Below are 14,354 nucleotides of genomic sequence, written 5' to 3' on the forward strand. Positions count from 1 at the left end.
CCCGCCTCAGGTCCTTCGTCTTGGAAGTAGGTATCTCCCCAAACCGGGTTATCGCAGAAGTAGTCGCAGACTAACCTTGCGGCGGCTTCCTCCCGTTTACGATGGATGTAAGTCCGGGAGCGTCTTTAGGGCGGCGCGGCTTCTTCCGCCTCCCGGCGTCGATCTTCTTCAAGTGATTATTCCATTATTCGACGCATTTGCTCATATGGATCCATTAGATCGATTAACTTTGGAGGAAGAATAAAAGAGTTGATTTGAGATGAAAATTGAAGTTGAAAGAGAGATGATTTGAGAAGAATAGATGTGCGTTTATGTGTGAAATGAGGATGAAATTGGAGTATTTATAAAGTAAAAAAAATCGAAAACGGTAATATTACCGTTTTTTGAATTTTTAATTTTAATTTTAATTTTTAATTTTAATTTTAATTTTAATTTTTTTTTAAATTCGATTTTTTTTTAAAAAAATGATTTATTGCTTCAGCGTGACGAAACTCACTCGCGGGGCGGCGAGTGGGCGTCACGCATGGCGCCGGAGCGCGCCACGTCGCGCGCGTGTGGCGAGACGTCTCGCGGGCCGTCTCGAAGAGACGGGTGTCTCGGCGGGCTGGGGACGCGACGGGACGCTGCAACGCGTCCCGCGCGCGTCTCGTCACGGAGGAACGGGCTTCGAGCCACCCGCGTAACGCGTTGCGGGTGGCCTAATTACTTATATACACAGCTAACAATCCCTAATTTCTCTGTACGCTTGATTGTTGCTTTCTGCTTACTATCTTGTTATCCAGGTACATGATTTATGATTTTTTTTTGGGTTTGGTTGAGTTGCTTTTACCAATTTTCTGATTCAGTTTATCTGTGATTTTGATTGATGAAAACATGATATCTACTGAAATGTTAGATTGATTCCTTTCGTTATTGTTATATATACATATATAAGAAGATTGTGAGTAGCAATGCGCCTGGGAACTTGAACAATTGACAAATCACCTCTCCAGCAATTGAATCAAATTCCATAACGTTGACTAATTAGAGTCAGTGAGTTTAATTGCTACATGAACTTATATAGTAAAAGGAACTAGATTGGTTCTTCATATTAGAATTGGGCTGAAGCAGTGTACAGGGATGGATTATTGTATGATCAAGAAAATGAATTAGTTGTTTGCAGGTTGCAGCGATCCCTGTATGTGAATTGAGTTGGCTGCTTCTTACTTTTCCAGGTCTAGTCACACACAATATGACTATGTCGTTGGATGTTGCCAGAGCTGAGCTTGCACTTGCTGTTGTGTATCTCAACAAAGCTGAAGCCAGGGATAAGATATGCAGGGCGATTCAATATGGCTCCAAGTTCTTGAGTGCCGGACAGCCCGGCACAGCACAGAACGTGGACAAATCAACCAGCTATTGGATATTGAATTGAATAACTGAATTCATTGGATGATTTTTGATACATTATACATGGGTATAAATAAGAGTCTAGACATAAATGTATCTAGGAACCATACATCATAATAAATGCTATTCTTATTTCCCAATACTCTTGGAACTCATGCATCTTTTTGGGACTTAATGATCTCTTTTCTCAACACTCCTCCTTAAGTTGGTTAACGGGATTTCCAATATCCAACTTGCCAAGAGCCTCTGCAAAGTTTCTTGCTCCTACTGCCTTGGTCAGAATGTCTGCAAGTTGATCTCCAGATCGAACAAATGGGAACTCAACAATTCCCTCTTCAATTTTCTCTTTGATGAAATGTCTATCTATTTCAATATGCTTCGTCCGATCATGTTGGACTGGATTATCTGCGATACTGATTGCGGCTTTATTATCACAGAAAATTTGACACGTCTTCTGTGATAAAAAACCTAGTTCTCCCAACAATCTCCTCAGCCACAGTACCTCAGTTAATCCATTTCTGATCCCTCTAAATTCTGCCTCTACACTTGATAGTGTTACGACTTTTTGCTTCTTGCTCTTCCATGTAACAAGGTTCTCTCCAACAAATGTGAAGTACCTCGAAGTGGATCTTCTGTCAACTGGGTTTCCAGCCCAATCGACGTCTGTATATCCATGGATTTCCAGATGCTCACTTCGTCTGAACATTATTCCATGATCAAAGGTACCTTTGAGATACCGAACAACTCTCAATGCTGCTTCAAGGTGATCGCTTTGGGGTCAGTGCATAAATTGACTTATCACACTTACTGCATATGCTATGTCCGGTCTGGTGGGTAGGTGAAAGATAAATCAAATTTCCAACTAACCTTTGATACCTTTCTCTATCGGCTAGTTGAGCTCCTTCTGTGATTTGAAGCCCATGATTAACTGCAATTGGTGTGTCTGCAGGTTTACATTCCATCATGCCAGTTTCTGCCAGAAGATCCAAAGTGTATTTTTTCAGATTTATGAAGATCCCTTCCTTTGATCTCAAGACCTCGACCCCGAGAAAGTACTTAAGTGCCCCTAGATCTTTCATCTCAATTCTGTGGCCAAGTTCTTCTTGAGCTCTTCTATCTCCTTAGAGTCATCTCCAGTAATAATCATGTCATCGACATAGATTATCAAACATGTAACTTTATCCCTTTTTTTCTTCATGAAGAGAGTGTTATCTGCATTGCTCTGTTGATAATCATACTTCTTCATTGCCTCCGTGAATCTCCCAAACCATGCTCTGGGCGACTGTTTTAAGCCATACAGGGTTTTCTTCAATTGACAGACTTCCCCATCTTTGAAGTCTTCTTCGAAACCTGGAGGGGCGTCCATGTAAACTTCTTCCTTCAGTTCACCATGTAAGAAAGCATTAGTTACATCAAACTGGTGAAGAGACCAGTTTTTGCTTGCTGCAATAGATAATAATACTTAGACAATATTCATCTTTGCCACGGGCGACAATGTCTCAGAGTAATCCACTCCATATGTCTGGGTGTACCCTTTAGCCACAAGGCGAGCCTTATATCTCTCGACGGACCCGTCTGGTCTTCGTTTGATAGTAAAAACCCATCTGCAACCTACAGTCCGTTTCCCCTTTGGAAGTTGACACTTTTTCCATGTTTTATTCCACTCCAGGGCTTTTAGCTCTACCATCATTGCATCCCTCCAATGCTTGATTTTTAATGCTTCTTTTACTGTCTGTGGAATTTCCTCTTCTCCATAGAGGGCTACTTCAAATACCCTAGCTAGTTTGGTTAAGTTTGCTCTTGACATACTTCCCACTGGATATTTGACCTTCTGCTCGTTCTTTCAGGTGAGTACCGTTTGGGTGGAATTCCACGAGTACTTCGGATAGGTCGAATGTACTGTCCGGTGTCTTCATCTATAATCTCTCTCTATTTTCCTTCTGTAGCAACATTGTTAGTGCTAATATTAACAGAGTTCTTAGGGTTGGTTACCTCAGATATCGGAACGGGTACTGTTAGGGTGTCACCTAGCTCCATAGGTTGTTGGGGTGTGTTCGTGGCATGCTCGGCGACAGATGTAGCTGGCTCTGGTAGTCCTTCGGTAGAGGAGTGATTATTTGGCATAGGCAGCCAACTTATCGAGTCAATTGTATTCATTTCCTTCTCCCCTGACTTGGAAGTTGGGTGGCGTAAAAGAATTCAGTTTTTAAGAAAGTGCAGTTCATTATGGTGATAACTTGGCGGGTTTTTGGATTATAGCAGCTATAGCCTTTCTGATGAGCCCCATACCTAATGAAAACACACTTATCTGCACAAGGTGAGAATTTGTTACGCTCATGTTTGGGGATATGGACAAAGACCGAACAACCGAAGATACGAGGTTCGAGGGACAGGGTATGGGGTATTTTAGACATGATGGATAATTTTTGGAGGGGGTTTTTAAGGTCGAGAATTTTGGTGGGAAGACGATTGAGGAGATATACAGATATGGCTACGACTTCTGGCCAGAAAAAATTTAGGACTTTGGAATCAAGGATAAGGGCTCGGGTTATGTTTAGGATTGCACGATTTTTTCTCTCAGCTACCCCGTTTTGTTCCGGAGTATAGACACATGATGTTTGATGGATAAGACCTTTTTCAGCACAAAAATCTTTCATTTTAGTGTTGATAACTATAGGGTTTATTGATATTTTCACAAGGATTAAGAAAATAATTTATTTTAAAACAATTAAGCTTATAGTTATTTATTTTAGTAACCAAATAATTAAATAGAGTTATACTAATATGCTTGTATTATTTTTTTTATACTTGTACTGTGAATCAATGAATAATACTCCCTCTGTCCAATTATAAGTGACACATTTCTTTTTCACAGGTATTTTGAAAAAATTATAATAAATCACTTGTATGTATTGTTATTTTTTGATGCATGGTATGTCTTTAATAATTTTTGTTGTTTGGTAAGTCTATCTTCAGTTGTTTTTGTAGAAAGTTGCTCAAAGAAAAAGAATACATAAAAAAGATATATAGGCTCTTAAATCTCTCTTTGCTTTAAGGTAGATGTTACACTTTTCTTTATACTCCCTTCGTTCCATAGTAATTGAGTCATTTTGCTATTTTGGTACGTTCCACAGTAGTTGAGTCATTTCCCTTTTTAGTAAAAGTCAACACATTTTTAACTTTACTCTCTTTTACTTTATTCTCTCTTCATCTCTCTACATTTTTTCATTTACTACTTTATTCTTTTTTTACTTAACTCACTTAACACAATTTTTCTTAAATCGTGTGCTAAAAAGAAATGCATTCATTACTATAGAATGGAGGGAATAGTACTTAGCACTCTTTGCAATACATATTTTCTTTTCTTCCTTTTTTTGGGTTCCTTTTTGTGTGCTACTATTGGTGATTGCCAACCAACATATGCAGGATTCATGGAGAATGTAATGTTGTTTGCATTAAGAACATATCTACTACTCATAATTCTGAAATTTATGTGTTGTCACTTTTTGTTATTCCAAAAATCTACTAGATCCCCACCAGCCCAATCGGACGGCTACCATCGTTCCCAGCGCCGGCGGCCGCTTGGTCGCCCGCTGGGAAAATGCTCCCGTCTGCTCCTTCTCGCCCGACGGTGATTCCCTTGCCGATGTTGTTTTTGTTTGATTTGTGACCATCTTCCCACCATTCCGGGAAGCCGATGAGTTTGAAGCATGTCTCCTTGGTGTGCTTGGTCATCCCACAGTGTGTGCAGTAGAGTTTTGATTTGTCAACTCCCTTTCGATTGTTGGAGTTCCCTCGCGGTGGTAGCGCCGATGAGCTTTGGGGAGGCGACTGGATTCCTCGGAATTGGAGTTGTGGTGGTGGTTGTCTCGCACCGAACCCGCCGCCCATTCCCGAATCTAGGGTTTGGGTGGCTGGTTTCCAAATCCCCTCCCTGGATTCTTTTTGCTTTACTCTTCCGAATGCATCCTCTGAGGTTGGTTCGGGATTCTCTTTTAGGAGCTCCCTCCGAAGCCCATCGTATCGCTCGTTTAATCCGGATAGAAATTGATATAATCTCTTTGTTTCAGTTTCCTTTTTGTATGTATTGATTGCTTCTTCACAACATTTGTAGGGACATGGCTTACGGTTGTCCATCCCCACCCAGAGATTCTGGAGTTCGCTCCAATAGGCTTCGAGGGAGTCGTTCCCTTGTCAGAGTTTGTTGGTTCTGTCCTCCAAGTCGTATACTTGGACTGGATCAACTCTGGTTCCAAATGTAGTGTAAGGCTCCGCCACATTGCCTTGGCAGTTAGATGTTGAGCAAACTGCAGCACGAGTCGTTGTTCCATGTTGTTGATGAGCCACGAAAAAACTGTGAAGTCGGATGCTTTCCATTCCTGGAAGTTTGGATCATTGGTTTGGGGAGGAGCCTTCTCTCCTTCGATGTGGTCGAGCTTTTATCGACTTCCGATTGCGCGCGCATCAACTTCGACCAGATTGGGAAGTTTTTCCCATCTAGTTTGATTCCGATTTAAACTGTTTCAATTGTTTTGTTGGCCATTAAGGATGTGGTACTCACTTGATCTTGGTTTTTATTGCAACAGGGGTTGCTGTATGGTTTTGTCTGAGATTGGATAGGGATGGTTTGTTGCCTGATCTTGGCTGATTGGTTTGGGAAGGGTATGGAATAGTGATGAGGAAAAATCTGAGTTCCAAAGAACTACTTTTGAATTGGTTCAAGGATCGATTTTTTTCTGCTCTGATACCATATTGGATATTAGATTGAATAACTGAATTCATTGGATGATTTTTGATACATTATACATGGGTATAAATAGGAGTCTAGACATAAATGTATCTAGGAACCATACATCATAATAAATGATATTCTTATTTCCCAATACTCTTGGAACTCGTGCAACTTCTTGGGACTTAATGATCTCTTTTCTCAACACCAGCTTGGCTCGCAAAGTCTTCCGTTTGTTCAAGGTTTAACTTTTTAACCAGTTTCATCCTGTTTTTACGATGTGCTGCAGTAACCTTTTTAGATCAAGTGTGTTCAATCTAATGAGTACTACTATATGGTATGCACAATTGCTTTAACATCAGAGCGCTTTGATTTCCTTTTTTGTCGTGACTAGGTTTCTGTATCTCATAATGTTTCAGTTTATCAATGATCTCCATGGCCTCATTAGCCCACCAGCTCCAGGAACTCCACTTCCTCTCGTCTTGTTGGGAAAGGTAATATCTAATTAATTTGTACTAGTATATCTTTTACCCCATCCTCACTCGTATCTTACCCTTTGAGTTGATTTCTCGCGCAGTCCAAAAATGCTCTCCTGTCCACTTTCTTGTTTCTGGATCAAATTGTGTGGCTGGGTAGGACAGGTGTATACAAGGTATATCTATAAACACCTTTAGTAGTTCATTGGAATTTGTATGCTGACCACAAGTTTTTTTTTTCTGAGCAGAACAAAGAACGTACTGAACTGATCGGAAGGATATCTCTTTTATGTTGGTTGGGGTCTTCTGTTTGCACAACGCTTGTTGAGGTATCCGTGCTGATCTTGTTCTATCCTTATTGGCAGCAATGCATTCTTATTAAACTGAACCTTTTATTTTAACTTGTTTCTTAAGACTGGTGAAATTGGAAGGCTTTCTGCATCAATAAAGAAGTTAGAGAAGGAACTGAAAAACACCGACAAACATAAGGTTTGCATCTCTAGAGCCTGGAGTAGTAAATATATCTGCAAAAGTTTAACCTCAGTTCTAGTTAATAAGCTTGTCGTGCTACTCCAATGTTATTTTATTATTCCAGAACGAGCAGTATCAGAGCAAGGTTCAAAAATCGAATCAGAGATCTCTGGCCATTGTTAAAACCATCCTGGATATTGGGGTGGCCGTTGGTTTGCTACAACTGGCGCCTAAGAAGATCACCCCTCGTGTCACCGGAGCCATCGGATTTGTGACATCGCTCATATCCTGCTACCAGGTAACCCTCAGTTTTTTCGTTCACACCATGTTTATGAGCCTCATATATAAAGTCTGTACTTCATAATTAAATGGTTTGTGCCACCACAGCTGCTCCCATCTCCGCCGAAGACAAAGACAAGCTGAAGTGATGGTAAATAAAATCAGGATGTCGCGAAACAATGAAGGTATTTGAAAAGCTGTTACACGAATTGGACCAATTCGCTGAGGGGTTTACCGTTGGCTTGAATTTATCTTTCTTCACCTCAGTTCTGGTTGTGAATTGTTTGTCTGTAAACATTTATACTAATAATATATATAGCTTCCTATATATTATGTTGCTGTGTTGAAAACGACAGTGTTTTACTTCAAACTAGTGCAGTTTTCTTTTACTACTACTTTGTATTGAAACTTGGGTTTTCAGCTTCTATTTGTTCCTTCGAATTAGTGCAGTTTTCTTTTACTACTACTTCCTATATTATGTTGCTGTGTTAAAAATCTGTTGCAAAGGAAAGAGAAATAAATATAAAGAGAATTGAAACCATTAAATTCAATGAACCACTCCTATCACCAATAACCTTATGGATTTCTATCACCTAAATAACGAAAAGAGGAGATGATGCAACCATGAGATGGTGCACCCACATCATTAGTCAGTGTTGCCCGTGTCTCATTAGTCTTATCCGGAGGAGCTGTAGGACCTTCATCACCGTCGTGATCAAGTTCAGAAGATCTTTTCCACTCTGGGATTGGAGGGCAAACAACCACCTCTGGTTTCTCTCATGATAGAAATCATACAATGCATCAATGTAGTCTGGTTTGTAAATTCCTGGTCGGAAAATGTCTTGATTGCCTGAGTAACGGACATAGCTGGCATTGCACGCATGAGTAAGTGGGCGATCATGTATCCAGTGCGTGCAATGAACAAGAATATGCTTTTTCGGTTGCCTTGGCTGATCCAGAACCTCATAAACAAACGTATTCACATCCTCATTCTTAGGCACTGAATCACGCCCCGTGCATTTAATCTTGACATGCTTGATAAACTCATTGGCATTATAGTATCAATCTGAATTGGTCAAATCAATGACCAAGCCTATCTTTCTATTTAAAAATTTGGGTTGATCGAGCAGGAGTATCTTTTACCAGGTGTAATTTCATCATTGAATGAACTTTTGAAGGGATGAGAAACCCTGCAATTTCATGTCCATAAGCCTATCCAACCTGGAGGAACTCTACCTTTTAGATTGATATCCATAAGATGGTATGTCGTCGGGACGCTCACGGCGTGCAATTGAAGCACCACTCTGCGCACTATCTTCCTCATCGTTTTCTGGTTCAGGGAAGGTATTCAAGTCCATGCTGGCAAGCATTCAAGTTCCAATCAGAAGCAGTTATGAATCCAAGCAGACCGGAATCCAAACGATCAACCTACAAATCACCGGATAAAACCGAATCGCAGTTCAATTCCGCCAAAAACCCTAGAGAGAGAAACAAACGCCTGTGGTTGTAGGGCGAGAATGATCGTAGAAACACGTAGAAGCACGATAATAAGTTATTCATTCACACGCGATAACTCTGCAACTGAACATAACCTACAATTCTACAAGTATAAATCAAGTCGGCTGGTTTACTTTTCAACCCGATCAGCAAAATAATTACGAATATAAAAAATCACTATTATACTCGTTATTTTATTGTTTTATTACTCTATGTTCCATAAAAATAAAAATTTGGGTTTTAATATACAATTATTAAGATAGGAAAGGGATAGAAAAAAAATTTTGATTAAATATTAGTAATAAAGAAAATTACCATACATAAATGAATTATATTTATACAACATATAAAAAAATAAAATATAGGAGTATCTATTTTTTACAGGACATAGCGATATATTTGACCAGTTAATAACACGTTGAATATCTAAATCACTATTTCAACTCCAATACACAACAAAAGAATATCACTGTATTTTTGGCGAATATATAACACAGTATTCCGTAATAACGTTAAATATAGTACCAATCTTTAAGAAAAGAGGATTCCTAATTCCCTATGAAGAATAAAATGTGATCTTTTAGAAAAGATCGAAGATACATATATATTCCGTAATCATTACTAGAAGAATAAAATATTTATTTTAGATCACTTGGACCTAGGGCTAACAATTTTTGACACGACACGATAACGCACGAAATTAATGGGTTTGGGTCAAAGCTTATTATTTTCGTGTCCTTTTCCGGTCGACTCGTTAAGAACACAAAAATTGGTTTGGGTCAAAGCTTATTATTTTCGTGTCCTTTTTCGGTCGACTCGTTAAGAACACAAAAATTTCGTAGCGTGTTCGTGTTAAACGTTAAGAAATAATATTATAATATTATTAATTTATACTTATTATTTTAAAAATGATATTTTTTTGTTGGATTTTGTTGCTAGGAATCTATTGATGCTAATGTTTATCTATCATTTTGTGTAATCAGATTTTAGGTTTTTAATTACACTTTTAATGATCAGAGTCAAGGTTTTGTAACTTTTGTTAATCAAGAACAGTTGTTATCAGGTTCTAACCATGTTATCAAGTCGTATTGTTATAGTGTCGTGTCATGTACGTGTTTTTATTGTGTCGTGCTGACTCAATGTGGTTCGTGTCGTTAATGGGTTTGTGTCGGGTTCGTCCGTGTTCGGGTTTGAGGGTAACATGTAAGGCTCGTGTTTGGGTTCAAAGTTTTCTTAACAGGTCGTGTTCGGGTTTGTCCTTATTGGGTTGGGTCGTTAACAGGTTGATCCGATAGAATGTGTTTTCAAACACACATGATTTGCCACCTCTACTAGGCGCAGTTGGTGTGAGATAGAATGTGTTTTCAAAATATTTTGTGATTGTATTTTCAATTAATATTCCATTTTCGGCTAATTATGTTTATTTACAAAATTTCAGTTTTTATTTTTATTTTATGTAGTTGTATTTTCGATTTTATATATTCTATTTTCTGCTAATTATGTTTATTTACAAAATTTCAGTTTTTATTTTTATTTTCTGTAATTGTATTTTCAATTTTATATATTCTATTTTATGGTAATTATGTTTAGTTACAAAATTCTATATTGTGGTAAAATAAGTACTTTTATATCGTACAAATTATATATGTTGATTATTTTGTAAAATAAATATTTACGTATATAATTTATCAATAAGTATTTATAGATTTTTAATAATATTAAATATATAGATATATTATATCATGAGAAATGGTAAATTACGTACTTATGTAAGTACCATCTGTGAGCAACACGCTCATGTAATGCATGTTTTGTATAGTTTGTTTTGTTTAATAAATCTAGTTTGATTCTATTATTGATATTAACATTTTAATTTTACAATTTTTATAAAAATCAAAGCTTGATTTATTATTTTATTTATTTTTTGAAGTTACAGAAAAAATGAATAAATTGAACTTTGATTTTTATGAAAAATCCCACTTTCTGAAGAAATGAAAGAACAGACTAAAAATGATATTTTGGCAAAGTTCACGGACCAAAGAAGATATTTTCTCAATGTTTTAACGAAGAAGAAAGAGTAAATAGACTGATATTAAATCAAAGTTTATGGATTTTAAAAAATAATTTTAAATATTATGGACTGAAATTTATACCTTTACAAAGTTCAGGCTCAAAAGAACAATTTCCCTCAAATTGAAATAGTTATATATACGGGCCGGATTGCAGAAGCTCACTCATGACACGTGCGAAGCCCAGATTGTATCGTACTCTCTACACGTTCAAAACGGCAATCGCAAACGAAGAGGGAAGAAGAGAATCAACAGAAACCCTAGATTACTTCTCCTACTGATCGAAGTACTGCTACTACTCTCAAAATGGAAGGAGAAGATGAAGCTGCAGGAGCTATTATCGGGGACGAAGAGATCTACGCCAATGGCCGGGACGAAACCGATTCGCAGCGGCACCGCCCCATCATCAGCGGCGAGCAGCTCGACATAGAGGCCTACGCCGCGCTCTACACTGGGCGCACGAGGACTACGCGCCTCCTTTTCATCGCCGATAAATGCGGCGCCCCTTCCATGGAGCTGGAGGCTCTGCGGATGGCGTACGACGAGATCAAGAAGGGCGAGAACACGCAGCTCTTCAGAGAGGTTGTCGGGAAGATCAATGGCCGATTGGGCCCCAATTACGGCCTGGATAATGCCTGGGCCGATGCTGTGGATCGACGGGCAGAGTTGAGAAAGGATAAGCTTGAAAATGAACTCAATGCTTACAGGGTATGGTGTTTCCCCTCTATACACTCTATTATACTCTTATTTTTGCTTTTATACTATTATTGTTAATCTTTAGTTTCCTGCTGAAATGTCAGTTGAATTTCATAGCCTTGTGTGAAGTCTACCATGATTTTAAGCCATAAGTTGTGAACGCTGGTTTTATTTGGGAACTGTAGAATAATGTGTTAGGCTGCAGAAACTCCCCCAACTCTTGTTATTGCCGCATGTTTCTGATTCATTGGTTGCTAAATTATGCAGTGCGAATTATGATAACAATTAATTTGGTTGATGTTGGTTGTAACACTTAAATATTCGACTTTCTGAAACTATTGATAGTAAAATCCAATAAACATGATCTCAAAATTTCCAACTCTTAGTAGCTTAGTATTTGGCTGTCTTTTTCTTGTTCTACTTAGCACCCTCACTCTAATACTATCTTTTGCAGACAAATTTGATCAAAGAGAGCATTCGGATGGGGTACAATGATTTTGGGGATTTCTACAATGCACATGGTCAGCTTGGTGAAGCATTTAAAAACTATGTCCGCACACGTGACTACTGCACAACCTCGAAGCATATAATTCATATGTGTCTAAATGCAATTCTGCTTAGCATTGAGATGGGTCAATTTACTCATGTTACAAGTTACGTTGGCAAGGCTGAACAAACTGCAGACGGCTTGGATCCTGTTACAATTGCAAAACTGCGTTGTGCTGCTGGATTGTCTCACCTTGAAGGGAAAAAATATAAGCTTGCTGCTCGAAAGGTTTGTCTAGAAAATCCTCTCCTCATAAAGTAATACTACTACATCTGGTTGCCGGCCAGAGAATATATGTTTGTTGTGGTTAAGCATGCCATGTAGAAAGAGCAGAAAATTGGTGTTGGCTGCTGAACGTTTTAACATTTATAGGACTGCTCTTATAGTTTTGATGCTTTTGGGTGGAATATACTATATCAGGCTTTTTATAGGTAGAATGCTTTATAGTTTACAGAGACATACCATGGATGGTCGTAATGTGATATAATATACATGCATGGTTGAAATTCATATCTTAACACTGAAGATTTGGGGTCTTGTAGTTCATTGATATATACACCCTCTATGGTGCTTGAGATGTGAGATTTTTATTGTCTTTGCTTCATATATTTTCCCTTGACTTTTCTATTGATATTTGCAGTTCCTGGAAGTTGGCCCAGAACTTGGGAACAACTACACTGAAGTAATTTCACCCCAAGATGTTGCAACATATGGCAGTCTCTGTGCACTCGCAAGCTTTGACCGTTCAGAACTGAAGGCAAACTCTTACCTTGTTTATATTGTTCTTAAATGTTCATTTTCTATGATTCAGGGATTTTATGACCATGTAAATTCTTACCTTTGAATTGTTTCAATTTTCCAGAGCAAAGTCATCGATAACACTAATTTCCGAAATTTCTTAGAATTGGTACCTGAGATAAGGGAACTCATTAATGATTTCCATACCAGGTAACTGAGTTTATGTTGTTCACTTCACGCTATGAGAACTATATACTAGATTCTCTTGCATAGTGATTACCGCCATAGACAAGTAGATAGAACACTCTTTTTTATGGATAAATAAACAGAAATTGTTAAAGGCTGTGTCACGATGGACTTGAACTCGAGACCTTTGGCCTTGGGCATTAACCACTCTAGAACACTTTTGATAAGAAAGCCGAGCCAGAAAGTTTAAAAGAATTAACTACTACAAATCAATTTTGAAAAATCCCCCAGCTCTGTACTGATTCATAATGAAAGAACCAAATAGAAAGAATAATCTGCCTAAACTTGCATCTCCAGTTCCTTAATTGACTTGAGATAGTATGTTTTACTATGCAGCCATTATGCTTCTTGCCTGGAATATCTAGGAAATCTCAAGACAAACTTGTTGCGTGATATCCATTTACATGATCATGTGGAAACTCTATACGAGCAAATACGCAGCAAGGCTCTGATCCAGTACACACTTCCGTTCGTATCTGTAGACCTTAATATGATGGCAAATGCTTTCAATACAAGTGTTACAGGCCTGGAGAAAGAACTTGAAGCCCTGATCACTAATGACCAAATACAGGTAATCATTTGCACCCATGTGTAAATACACTCGTGATAACATGTATCTAATGGGATGATCCTGCAGGCTCGAATTGATTCCCATAACAAGATTCTTTATGCTCGGCATGCTGATCAGAGGAATGGGACGTTCCTGCGCGTCTTGCAGACTGGCAATGAATTTGATCGTGAACTCAGAGCAATGCTTTTGAGAGCAAATCTCATCAAACATGATTACAACCTTAAGGCAGCACGGAAACATTAAGTGGGGGGTTTGGCGAGTATGAAAAATATTGCTACTTTGGTGGAATGAAAATTCAAAGTTTGGAAGATTAGCAGGCTATGGAAGAGGAGTGTCGGCAGCGTTGAATCTTCTGTAGCTGGTTATTGCTTCAATCAAGTTAAGCTTTTGGTAAAGGGGAATGAAAAGGCCATGGGAACTTGTCAGAAAAAAAATGCAAATCGCAATGATACTTGAAGATTTTCAACTTCAAGTTCAGAGCCTTTGATTTGTAATCCCTGTAGATTCTTGTTCAGTCTGGAAATGGTGCTTTGTCCTTTTTCTTACAGGGCTACTTGGTGCAAAAATGTTTAAATCATGGTTAGGTGGTACTACTATATAAACAATAATCTGAAATTTCCATTAAAAAAGTTAGTCTTCGTTTTTA

The 14,354-nt window shown here is 38.3% G+C and overlaps 2 protein-coding genes across 2 annotated transcripts; both read left to right on the top strand.

Annotated features, from left to right (window-relative positions):
- Positions 1-1,231: 1,231 nt before the first annotated feature.
- LOC121794089 (peroxisomal membrane protein 11D-like) lies at positions 1,232-7,488 on the top strand. The gene is made up of 8 exons (XM_042192090.1): positions 1,232-1,389; positions 6,324-6,360; positions 6,538-6,612; positions 6,696-6,770; positions 6,843-6,923; positions 7,009-7,083; positions 7,190-7,363; positions 7,453-7,488. Exons 1-8 carry the CDS (start codon positions 1,232-1,234, stop codon positions 7,486-7,488), a joined length of 711 nt encoding a protein of 236 aa, XP_042048024.1.
- A 3,583-nt stretch (positions 7,489-11,071) lies between these two features.
- Positions 11,072-14,354, top strand: LOC121797194 (COP9 signalosome complex subunit 1-like). Its single transcript, XM_042195940.1, has 6 exons — positions 11,072-11,618; positions 12,061-12,381; positions 12,794-12,910; positions 13,016-13,101; positions 13,474-13,708; positions 13,775-14,354. Exons 1-6 carry the CDS (start codon positions 11,217-11,219, stop codon positions 13,949-13,951), a joined length of 1,338 nt encoding a protein of 445 aa, XP_042051874.1. The 5' UTR covers positions 11,072-11,216; the 3' UTR covers positions 13,952-14,354.

The sequence above is a fragment of the Salvia splendens genome, chromosome 3 (assembly GCF_004379255.2).
Source record: "Salvia splendens isolate huo1 chromosome 3, SspV2, whole genome shotgun sequence".
Classification (NCBI taxonomy): Eukaryota; Viridiplantae; Streptophyta; class Magnoliopsida; order Lamiales; family Lamiaceae; genus Salvia; species Salvia splendens.

Coding starts and splice junctions, on each gene's coding strand:
- LOC121797194 (XM_042195940.1), top strand. CDS start 11,217: ATGGAAGGAGAAGATGAAGCTGCAGGAGCTATTATCGGGGACGAAGAG. Junction 12,911..13,015: donor TTGACCGTTCAGAACTGAAG/GCAAACTCTTAC, acceptor TCAATTTTCCAG/AGCAAAGTCATCGATAACAC. Junction 13,102..13,473: donor ATTAATGATTTCCATACCAG/GTAACTGAGTTT, acceptor TTTACTATGCAG/CCATTATGCTTCTTGCCTGG.
- LOC121794089 (XM_042192090.1), top strand. CDS start 1,232: ATGACTATGTCGTTGGATGTTGCCAGAGCTGAGCTTGCACTTGCTGTT. Junction 6,924..7,008: donor TTTGCACAACGCTTGTTGAG/GTATCCGTGCTG, acceptor TTGTTTCTTAAG/ACTGGTGAAATTGGAAGGCT. Junction 7,084..7,189: donor AAAACACCGACAAACATAAG/GTTTGCATCTCT, acceptor TTATTATTCCAG/AACGAGCAGTATCAGAGCAA.